The sequence below is a fragment of the Chelonoidis abingdonii genome, chromosome 6, assembly GCF_003597395.2.
Source record: "Chelonoidis abingdonii isolate Lonesome George chromosome 6, CheloAbing_2.0, whole genome shotgun sequence".
NCBI lineage: Eukaryota > Metazoa > Chordata > Testudines > Testudinidae > Chelonoidis > Chelonoidis abingdonii.
In genome coordinates this window covers 71,452-83,627 of record NC_133774.1, presented here as the reverse complement: position 1 = coordinate 83,627, position 12,176 = coordinate 71,452, and the positions used below count along the sequence as shown (strand labels likewise).

Below are 12,176 nucleotides of genomic sequence, written 5' to 3'. Positions count from 1 at the left end.
GACTACCTGTCCCTCACCTACAGACATCCCCTGCTTTCCCGTTCCCCACACAGACAGTCCCTACTCCATCACACCAGGCCACTGCCATACTGGATGCGCCAAGAGGTGGAGGAAGAGGTACAGGCCATGCTGACCTTAGGAGTCATCGAGCTGTCTCAGAGTGAGTGGCGTAGCCTGGTGGTCTTGGTACCCAAGCCCGATGGCACCCGCTAGTTTTGTATAGACTTTAGGCGGGTGAATACCATCTCACAGTTTGACGCCTACCCTATGCCCCGTGTGGATGAGCTGCTGGGCCGCCTCGGGGAGGCCCAGTTCATCACCATCCTCGACCTCAGTAAAGGGTATTGGCAGATTCCATTCGATGATACCTCTAAGAAGAAGATGGCGTTCACCACTCTGATGGGACTCTATCAGTTTATGCGAATGCCTTTCAGCCTCCATGGGGCCCCTGGCGACGTTCCAGCAGCTAATGGATCGCCTACTGCGGCCCCATTGAGACTAGGCAGCTGCTTATCTGGACGATGTCGTGGTCTATAGCCGCAATTGGGAAGACCACCTGGAACGGGCAGCAGTGGTGCTGCAGTCCCTGCGAAAGGCGGGACTGACAGCCAACCCAAAAAAATGCCGCATCGGATGGCAGGAGACCATGTATCTAGGGTATACTATTGGGGGAGGACGAGTGAAGCCCCTCGTCAGGAAAGTGCAAGCCCTAGCAGCCTGCCTGATGCCTACCACAAAATGCCACGTCCGACAGTTCCTGGGGCTTGTAGGGTACTATCGGCTGTTCATCCCCCAGTTTGCCTCCATCTCAGCGCCCTTAACAGGACAGTTGACAAAGAACAGCCCCTGGCAGATACGGTGGTCCCCAGAATGTGAAGATGTCTTCCGGACACTCCAGATGTGCCTATGCCAAAAGCTGGTCCTATACAGCCCAGATTTCCACCAGAGGTTCATCCTCCAGATGGATGCCTCAGAGGTGGGGCTTGGGGCTGTCCTGTCCCAAGAAGTTGATGGAGAGGACCACCCGGTTCTATACCTCAGCCGTAAATTATTTCCCTAGGGGAAGAACTATGCCATGGTTGAGAAAGAAGTACTGGCTATAAAGTGGGCCTGTGACGCCCTACGTTACTACCTCCTTGAGGCCCCCTTCACGCTAGTCATGGACCATGCCCCCCTCCGATGGTTGATGAAAATGAAAAATAATAATGACCGACTCTTGCGATGGTATCTGACCTTACAGCCCTATGCGTTCACCATCCAGCATCAGGCCAGTAAGGAACATGCAAACGCGGACTTCATGTCCCACCTCGGAGAGATGGAAGAGCCTGGCCCCGACGAGCGGGAGCCAGACTTGAGGGGTGTGTGTGTAGTGAGCCGGCGTGACCCCCCTCTGCCCCGGAGGAGGAAGAGCCCAGCTGGAGGCCAGAGTGGGCGGAGCTAGGGAGTTCTGAGCTCGCCCCCCAAAGGGTCAGGCGGCGACCCGGAACTATAAAGGCCGGCCCTCAGAGCTCAGAGGGGCTCCAGCTGCCGGAGAGAGCAGACGCCCCTAGGGGAGCTCGAGACTGGGAAGCTCCTGTGGCCCAAGGCAGCCGCCCAGACTGGCCAGAGCTACCCCGCACCCGCTACCTGGAGGAGCTGCTGGAGCTACCCTGTGCCAGTTGCCCGGAGGAGCTGCCAGAGCTACCTCACGCCTGCTACCTGGAGGAACCACTAGAGCTACCCTGTGCCAGTTATGCGGAGGAGCTGCTGGAGCTACTCTGCACCTGCTACCTGGAGGAGCCACCGGAGCTACCCTGGGCCAGTTTCCCGGAGGAGTTGCCCGACCTGCCACCCAGCCCGGGCTGTGATGAACCCATGCTCCTGGACCCCGTCGAGGATGATGTCAGGATCCAGGTAGGGCCCGAGGGGAAGTATGGAGGTGCCCTGGGGGCAGCCAACCCCAGTCTGGCTGCAGCATTACCGGAGCCTGTGTCAGTGTGTTGCAGCCAGGATCCCCACTGACTAAGCAGTGGATTGTCAGCTGCTGCTAGGGCCCCGGGCTGGGATGCAGTGGAGTTGGGGGGCCTGCATCCCCCCTGCCACCATTTCTGGGTGGCAGGCTCCTCCTCCCCTCGGCCTGAGGAGGCCGAAGCCTGTTACTGTTGCTCAGCCCTGCCTATGGGCCTGAGCACTCCTACCTCAGTGATTGCTGCCCTGCCCTGCCCTAGGGCCGGGGCTCATAACTGTTATTATGGCCCAACCCTCCCCGAGGGCCTGAGCCTCCTGACCCAGTGGGTGTTGCCCCGCCAGAGCCGGGGCCAGACGTAACCCCCATGCAGCCGGTCACCACAAGGGCTACCGAGGGAGAGCCCTGGCCAGACTGTTTCCTTGGACCCATCGGTGTGTAGTGAGCCGGGGTGGCTCCCCTCCGCGCCGGAGAAGGTCGAGCCCCAGTGAACTCGTGTACACTGCCCCAAGCACATGCTTGGCGCACTGGTGCCTGGAGCCACCCCTGGCCAGAGTACAAGAATGTTAATTTCTACATGTGCAAGACATAATTATAGAAGATTTGGGTTGGAAGAGACTGCAGGAGGTCATCTAGTCCAATCCCCTGCTCAAAGCAGGACCAATTTAGTGGGAGATTGGTCCTGCTTTGAGCACAGGATTGGACTAGATGAACTCCTGAGGTCCCTTCCAACCCTCATATTCTATGATTCAACACCAACTAAATCATCCCAGCCAGGCTTTGTCAAGCCAGATCTTAAAAACCTCTAAGGAAGGAGATTCCACCACCTCCCCAAGTAACCCATTCCAGTGCTTCACCACCCTCCCAGTGAAAAAGTTTTTCCTAATATCCAGCCTATTTTGGATGTTTTTCTACATTTTCATATATATTGTATTATGTGTTGTAATTGAAATCAGTGTATATTACTCTTGATTACAAGTACTTGCACTGTGAAAGATAAACAAAATAAATAGTATTTTTCAATTCACCTCATACAGGTACTATAGTGCAATATCTGTGTGGTGAAAGTGCAATTTATAAATGTAGATTTTTTTTGTTTGTTTGTTACATAATCACTCAAAAACAAAACAATGTAAAACTTCAGCGCCTACAACTCCAGTCAGCTTTCAGCAGGGGGATGACCTCCTGAAGTCCCTTCCAACCCTGATATTCTATGATTTAATACATTTCAATTGGTATTCTATTGTTTAACAGTGCGATTAAAACTGTGATTAATTGACAGGTCTATAAATATTACCGCCCTCTTCCATCCTGTGGATGCATTTATGCCAAGATCAGGGGCAGCTCTGTTTTTGCCACCCCAAGCATGGCAGTCAGGCAGCCTTTGGCAGCATGCCTGCAGGCGGTCTGCTGATCCCACGGATTTGGTGGCATTTCTGCAATCTGCCAGTCCTGCGCCTTCGGTGTGCCCATCTGTCATAAACAGATAGTAGAAGTGAATAGAACAGAAGTACTTTATATCTCTTTTGACTGTAAAGGGTTAACCAGTTCAGTGAGCCTGGCTGTCACCTGACCAGAGAACCAATCAGGGGACAGGATACTTTCAGACTGAGGCGGAGGAAGTGTGTGCTGTTAGAATTTGGTTGTTGTTTCCTCGGTTCTGAGAGTGAACCAGCATGTGCAACCCCAGTTTTCTCCAATCTCTCGAGACAGTCTATGTCTCAAACAGAATACTAGTAACTAAGCGATAGGCGAGTTGTCTTATTGCAAATGTGCATGGCTGAAGAGTCAAAGTTTATTTTGCTGAAAGATTTAATTGACTTATACTAGCTGGAAGATACCCAGGCATACACAAAACCGACCTATTCCCATCTAAATGTTACAAGGATAATCTTTACTGTTTTCTTCTTAATTAAATTTCTTGTTAAGAACCTGGGTTTTAATTCGCGGCAGACCCCAGGGACGGTCGAATCCACCAGGGAAAGTGGGAAAAGGAGGGAACGGGAGAGAAAGGCTAATTTCTCTCTCGTAGGATACTCTCACTCAGGGAGGTCTGAGGGAGAGAGAAGGGGAAAGAGTGCAGTTCTCGCGTAAATTCAAGATTTGAATCACAGTGACTTCCAGGTAACCCAGGGAGGACCTGGAGAGCACAGGTGGAAAGTACTTCTTAGAATCCAGAGGGTCGTCGGGGGTCCCTGGCAAGGTTGGGAACCAAGGTACAGGCACGAATCCTGGTCGGGCACCTACTAGCTACAACTAGAGGAATTCATGCTGGTACCCCATCTTTTGGACGCTAAGGTTCAGAGTGGGGAATTGTACCATGACACCATCACCAAATTACTGTCGAACCTGTGGGACCAGTGGCTTCCCGCAGGCATGCCGCCAAAGACTGCCTGACTGTCACCCTCACAGTGACCAGCATGCTGCCCCCACGACTTGCCACCCCAGGCACATGCTTGCTGCGCTGGTGCCCGGAGCCACCCCTGGCCAGTATGGAAGTGCTTAAACCTGTATAGCTATAGCTTATCCTAAACTAATTGTTTCAATTGTACTTTCCAGGCAGCGCCATCCATCCTCCTCTTGGGCCAATCTTTCACTTTATTCTTTCATCTTGACGCTAATCTCTCTCTCTCTTATGCCTAAATGATTTCTTATATATTGCACTTCTTCCCCCTGCTTTTTCCCCAGCGACTCTGTCGCACCTCCTTTCCCGCCCTCGGCTTGCTAACCACCCTATTCCCCGGCTGCTGCCCTTCATCCGACCCTGCGCCTCTCAAGAGGATGGGTCCTTCCTAGCCTTTCTGTGGCACGGAGAAGCAGAGAGACCAAATACTGCAAGTGACAAACTACGGGGCTCGGTCCCCTTATCGCAAAATGGGTCCGCATACCCGCCCCAAGGTCTCCTCTTGCCACAGACCAGCCCCCGCCCTCACCTCCCGTGTTGCCTCACACCCCGCCCCCGTTATCTCCGCCCTCAGCTCCGTTTGCCACCCGCCCCCCTCTGCCTTGGCCCCCCAAGTCATCCCCCGCCCGGCGCTCGCGAGCCCGAGCCGAGGGCTAGCGGGAAGCTGCAGTCAGCCAGACCGGCTCGCGGGCCGCTGCGCGTTGCGCTCTCTTCCCGCGCAGCCCGGGGGCGGGCAGGGTGGGAGGGCTCTGCCCGCCGAGGCCCCGCCCCCGGGCTCGCGCGGCAGCGGCCGTTTGAATGCTGGGCGGGGCGGCCTGGTTGGGAGGCGCGTTGCTGACTGAGGTCCAGGGAGCGCAGGTAATGGGGCGCCGGGGTTCCCGCTCGGAGCCGCGCTCTGCTGAGGGCCCGAGGGTGATGTAATGTGTCCTGTTGTCCCCTCGGTGTGCGAGAGTCTGTGTGGGCCGGGGGTGGGTGCGCACCCCCGCTGTACGGGGGCAGGGGGCGGCAGGGCCGTGCGCTGTCCCGTTGTACGTGGGGGCACGGCTGTGCTCCCCGCATTCTGTGTGTGGGTGTGGGGGAGGGAGCCAGAGTCATGCGCTATCCTGTGGGGTGGGGGACAGAGCCTTTGTTCATGTGTGTGTGTGTGGCGGGGCAGGAGGACCATGTGCTCGGCTGTTGTACTTTGTTGTGGAGGCAGAGGAGAGCTGTGGCGGGGAGGACTGGGAGAAATGACTATAGGCGTTTATCCACAGTCATAGTCATTGGGCCACAGTGAAAAGGATTGACTCTGTGGTCCAGTCCTCCTGCTCTAATTGCTCTTTCATTATTTATCCACAATGGAACAGCTTCAACTGGAGAGATGGAGGGAGCTCCTCATCAGAGTATCCCGTAAGTCAGTGGTCAGAGGATTCTCCTGAGAGGTGGGAGATGCCCTTTTCAAATCTTTTATCCCTTTCTGGTAGCTGGGGCTCCCACATCTCAGATGAGTGCTGTAACCACTAGGCAAAAAGTTATAAGGGCACTACCATCATGTCCTACTCCTGGATTTGAAAGTACCCACCTGATCCAATGGATGACTGAGCACACTTACTTTATTGCCCACCTACGTTCTGTGCAGGGCCCAAATACTCATCTTCCCTCACTCTGGGGCTCTTACTGGGTGGGAGATACCATCTAGATGCCTCAAATGAGGTAGCAGTGTGCATACTGAGAGGGCAAAACTTTTATCTCTAAAATATAAGTGCCCACTAAGTTTGCCAGGAGTCTTGTGGATTTCTATGGAGCCAAAACTGGAACGTACGTGCCTCATTATCCTTGTGAATCTGCACCCTAATCACTACTTGTGCCTCCCATCATGCTGTAAGAGTCTAATATCAAGATGACAAAAAACATGGTTAAATGGAGTTTGGCTCTATTATTTCAGAGAAATGTTCACATTTATCTTACTACATGCGGATGGAAAGGATTGCCTCTGGCTATAGCTGCTACCTGCACATGCAGCATCAGCCAGAGGTCTCTCCAGCCTTCTAAATTATTATTATTTTTCACAAATGGCAGTCATATTCCCTCAATCAGAGATCTTGATATCATTCTTGCTATTTCTTACACTTGCTTCCCCTACTCTGATTCCTTCCCTGCATCAGCAGTATTGAGGGAGACCCTGTGAGACTTGTGTGGAGGATTGGTACTGCACCCCTATACATTTCTGTTCTATATCCAGCCCAACTTTTTATCCTTTCTCCCTAAAATCCCAAACTTCCATCTCTGTAACATCTTCATATTCCTCTCTAAGGTGTCATCTTTCTTCATCATCCTCTCTCTGCCCCTTCATTTTCAACATAGAATATCAGGGTTGGAAGGGACCTCAGGATGTCTTGTGCAATGATATAGTCATCTGTCTGGTGAAAAAAATTTCCGTGGAACCAAACCCCCCCATTTACATTAATTCTTATGGGGAAATTGGATTCACTTAACATCATTTGCTTGAAGGAGCATTTTTCAGGAACATAACTACAACATTTAATATAGGATTGGCTACAAGTGTTGTGTGTGGTGACAGATCTGAGATACAATTGACCTGGGGTAAGTGACTGGTCCTTTGAAACTGAGAGTAACCTGAATGTTGTTGGGATTTTTGGTGTAAGGGACCATCTATCACAAAGGCAGGCTTGCCTAAGTGGTAAGATAGAGTATCCAAAGGGACTGTCTGTGACTCCATGTTAAGGCTGTGTGACAATGCAATTCTGGCGGGACCCAACTGAGAGTGCCAATTCAGGACCAATTGCTCAAACAGGGCAGTCACAGCCCAAGGCTGGGGTTTTTCTACCTCTAAGGCAAACCAACAGACAAAAATACTTCATTTCACCCACTGGCTAACCACAATCACACAACAATCCTAAACCCTCCAGCTCCCAGGATCCCTCCATCATGCCACCCGCCGGGAGAAGGATCAAAATCACACCCCAGTAAAAGAAAAAGCCTCTCATCCAAAGACCAAGCCCGCAAGACCAGGTCAATATACACATCAGATCTAACCCACAAATCACCACTGTTTGCCAAATCCTTAGAATAAAGTTTAATCATAAAAGGAAAAGATAGAGATGAAATATAATGTTAAATGGAATCAATACTCATAAGGCACAACGTCTTATATACTTGAAGTGAGGAATAAACTGCAGGTTCAACATGTCCGAACACCCAGCGGAGGTCATCAGTCCTTTTCAGCAGCTTCATTACAAAGTCCCTCCAATTAAGAAGCAGAGATGAAGATAATGAGAGGAGCATCCGCTTATAAGGCTTCCGGTAAACACCTTATCTTACTGTGGAAATTACAGAAAGCAAAATGAGTGAGTCACATGGCAAGTCCCTCACACTCTGCTGATTTACAAGGCAAACTGCCTCTCAATGGGTTCAGTTGTTGTACTGATGTCCTAAGGGCCATCAAGAGGCTAAGCAAGCTAACACCAACTGTCTGCGTTCCCAACACTCGCACCAAGGAAAACAAAGTATACCCAATCATAACTTCACAATAATGAACGACATACAGACAGCAAACATACAAACCATACCTGGCTCTAGACACCTATAGACCCCTACACAGATTGTCCCACACAGGACTGGTTCAACCCAGTCCTATAGTCCAAGACAATAACGCACGCAACAAGCTTAAGAGAGTTAACACGTAGCGTTGGTGAGATCAAAGAAGAACCACAACTATTTGCCAGTTGTTTGACTGGTGTAAAGTTTGCGTGATTGGTACTACATCTGAGCCACCCACCCACGGCACGAGGGGTAGTGGAGAGAAAGAGTGCTGAGCTATCTGCACTTCAGCGCAATAGTCCCTAGTGATGATGAAGGAAGGGTTGTGAAGATAGACAAAACTGAACCTGTAAGTTAAGGGAAGGCATCATATGGGGTGAATGGATAGAGATAGGTCAAGGTGGGAGTGATGTGGGTGAGGTGTTAAAGACTAAAAATTAGCCGAATAAGGTTCTGCGAATCACACGCCATACACTTACTCACGGATCTAAAAACTAGGCAAATCAAAAATCTGAGATCCCCTGTGTCAGGTGGCAGATAGCCGGAGGTGCCCCAAGGCAAACAACGAGAGCTGCCCGAGCTTAGCGCCAATAAACACACCAGCGGGAAACAAACAAAGTTTAGTAGATCCAAAGGGGGCTGGAGATAGACGCCTCAGAATCCACCAGCTAAAACCAACAGTCTTTCATTATATCCATAGAACTCCGTGACTACAACCCCCGCCCCCCCTCTGTCGGACTCAGCATCCTTTCTCCACTCTTCTCACCCTAGCCCATACGAGCGCAGATCATAAGTACTTGCCGCTTGGCACTCGAGGAAGCTTGCCTTCCTGCAAGTATCTGTCCCGCTAAAGGTCACAGGCCTCATTATCGTTAGACCAGTAGAACTGTGCAACGGATAAGCTGTACCCTGCCCTACCCACACCAGCCTTTAGGTCGATTAAGTCAAACAGGAAACTTGCCCATACAGCCAAACAGGGAGACTTAACATCCTTATTGCCTTCACTTTCCACGACTAGGGTTAGCTAGTGACACCACAAGCAGCAATGCGTCCTCGATGAGGCTAACTGCAGCGTACAGCGCTGGGATTAAAGCTCTCATACAGCATTGTAGGGAAAGCCGCAGTGTGGCCAAACGGACATCTACCAGTGTGCATGGGCCACATTGAGCGGGTTGGGAGTGGGTGCAAAGGGCAGCTACAGCGTCAATGCCTGCAAATGCTTTTCAAAGGGGGGGCGGGAGTACAGGACGAGGGACAGAGAGTGGATTTCTGACGCACTGTGCTCACTCCTCCGGCAAGTCTAGACCTTCAGATACACAGCACAAACCTTATCATTTAAAAATTGCGACCTGCTCCCCCCCACCCTCTCTTTCGCTAACATCAAATAGCCTCAAGACAAAACACTGCTCCAAACGGACCTCCCTCCCTCCTGGGCGCGCTACCTAGCAAACACACTTGAAATCATCCCCCTGATGCCTGCTTGAGCAAACGTAGATGTGTTTTTTTTTTTTTTTTTAGGTAAGCAGCTCCAGGAGCCCCGAGTTCACAACAAAACAAAGAGGCATGACAACAAAACAGAGTGTTATCTTTACTTAAAAAGCATTATGGGAAGCTTCCGGAGGTCAGTTACAGCGTAGTAAGATTAATCACTGTTTACGCTGGCACCTCAGCGCTGCAAGAGCAGCGCTGTTCTCTTTATTCCTCTCGTTGAGGTGGAGTACAGCCAGCGCTGTAGCTAGGGAGATACAGTGCTGTATGTGCCTTGCCAGTGTGAACGGGGAGTAAGTTACAGCGCTGTAAAGCCACTACCAGCGCTGTAACTCTCAAGTGTAGCCAAGCCCTGAACATAGACACATCTTAAACTTTACCTGGTTCTTTGGTCTAACCAAAAACCATGGATACAGTAATAGATTAGAATCAGAAAGGATCATTATGATCAACTAGTCTGACCTCCTGTATAACAGACCATAGAACCTCACTTAATTTCTGCATCAAGCTGATAGTTTCTGGTTAAAACAAAACATGTCTTTTTTTCAAAATGAAACTCAGTCTTGACTTAAAGATTTCCAAGCGATCCCTATGTAAGTTCCAATGGTAAATGATCCTCACTGTATTTTTTTTTTAAATGCTACTTTTATTTTTAATCTGAATCTGTCAGCTTCCAGACACTGGATCTCATTAGGCCTTTGTTTGCTAGATTGAAGAGACCTCTTCTATCAGAAATCTCTTCCCCCTTGGAGATAAATGTAGATAATGATCAAGTCACCTATTTACCTTCTCTTGGATAAATTATATAGATTGAGTTTGAGTCTCTCACAATTAAGGAACGCTTTCCAAACCTTGAATCATTCTTGTAGCTCTTTTCTGAACCCTTCCCAATTTGTCAGCATCCTTTTTGGAAGTAAAAAAAACACAGGAGTACTTGTGGCACCTTAGAGACTAACAAATTTATTTGAACATAAGCTTTCGTAGGCTACAGCCCACTTCATCGGATGCATAGAATGGAACATATAGTAAGGAGATATATACACACATACAGAGAACATGAAAAGTTGGGAGTTGTCCTACCAACTCTAAGAGGCTAATTAAGAGAAGAATTTTTTGTAGTGATAATCAAGATAGCCCATTACAGACAGTTTGACAAGAGGTGTGAGCATATTTAACATGGGGAAATAGACTCAATGTGTGTAATGGCTCAGCCATTCCCAGTCTCTATTGGACCCTAGAACTGGTTGCAGTATTCCAGTAATGGTCTAATTAATGCTATATACAGAGGTAATACCACCTCCCTGGTCCTACTTGACAGTTCCCTGAATCCAAGGATCATGTTTGCCCTTTTAACTACAGCATAGCACTGGGAGCTCATGTTCAAGTGACTGTCTACTGTGATCCTAGTTCTTGGCAGCCTTGCTGCTTTTCATGATTCAGTCTTCTGTCTAAGAACACTACTATCTCAATATAACACTGTCCTTGGGAGCCAAAAAGTCTTACTGTTATCGGTGAAACCGCATTGTATTGAACTTGCTTTGATCCATCGGAGTGCGCAGCCCCGCCTCCCCCGGAGCACTGCTTTACCACATTATATCCGAATTCATGTTATATTGGGTTGCATTATATCGAGGTAGACGTGTATAAGGCTGTGGCTATATTTCTAGAGGGAAGGAGCCCTCTGTGCCATCTAGTGGTGAACTAAAGGAAGAGAAATAGTGTGAACACATCTCACTTGCACAAGTAACCCTTACTATGCCACGGTGAAAATATTTAGCTAGTTTTGGGTTAAAATTGATTTAAGTTTTGGGTGTAGGAATAATTAAATATTATCCTTGTTGTATGACAGTAGGACAACAGAACTATATTGAAGATGTCCTCAATGAGTTGTAGCCAGAACCTCAATCCTGAATGGGTTGGCAGTGACACTGGGACACAAACAAGAAAGATAGAGATAGAGATATACATATACAGGAAGGACTGAATTCCTGGTGGCATGGGTTCTACTCAAGGGTTACAAATGTATTTGGACCCTCTCCACAGTCTAATGATAGAGCTGAAATCCTGGAGCCGGTAATCTGGTTAGAGTTGTTTGTAGCTCTCGACTGAAGTTGTAGAGGGCAGCAACAGAGCTGAGTGAACTCCACTGCATGAACTTCTACCAAACACCTATGCTCTAATTTATTGTTGTTTTTTCCCAAATTAATACTGTGTTGTTCCCCTTAAAGTTTGTTCTACTTTTTGTGCACTCAGTGCTTGTGAGAGGGGAAATATTGCCTGTGAAGGGCATGGGAGGTGGTTAGTTTTCCCAGATTCCGGATGAGGCCTCAAGCTGGTGTGTGTTAATTTAAAGAGGAACCTCATCATATTTGAACCTGATCCTTGTTACTGCTTATATCTGACAGAAGGGTCACTTAAGTATGACCTACATTCTTTGTTTCTAGATAGACCATCTTGCATTTGGTTGTGCTAAGACATGTTGGTTAGTTCTCATTCTACTTCTTTTGGACGGGGTGGGCATGTGCCTCTATGATGATATGTCCTGAGCCAAATCTGGCGTGTTACAGGATAGGCTGCCTTTGAGGGACACACGTTTGACATCATCCAGCCACAGTAGAAGAAACATTCCACCCAGTAGCCTTCCTGTGGATACCTCAGCACGAATATGGATAATGGCTGCCCCTGGAAATTATTAAGCCATTTAAGGACATGTGGTATGCTCATGTGATCCTGGACTCCATCTTGAGCCAGTAACTTTCCACAAACTGGGCTGTGAGCTCTGTTTGAGGCAGTATATAT

General features: G+C 49.1%; 1 protein-coding gene across 1 annotated transcript in view; it reads left to right on the top strand.

Moving 5' to 3' along the window:
• The first annotated feature begins 5,122 nt into the window (after positions 1-5,122).
• Positions 5,123-12,176, top strand: part of ARHGEF39 (Rho guanine nucleotide exchange factor 39) — a 65,310-nt gene continuing 58,256 nt past the window's right edge. Inside the window, exon 1 of the mRNA XM_032791036.2 lies at positions 5,123-5,207. Coding sequence (XP_032646927.1) covers positions 5,148-5,207 — 60 coding nt within the window. The 5' untranslated portion in view covers positions 5,123-5,147. The remainder of the gene's footprint in view (positions 5,208-12,176) is intronic.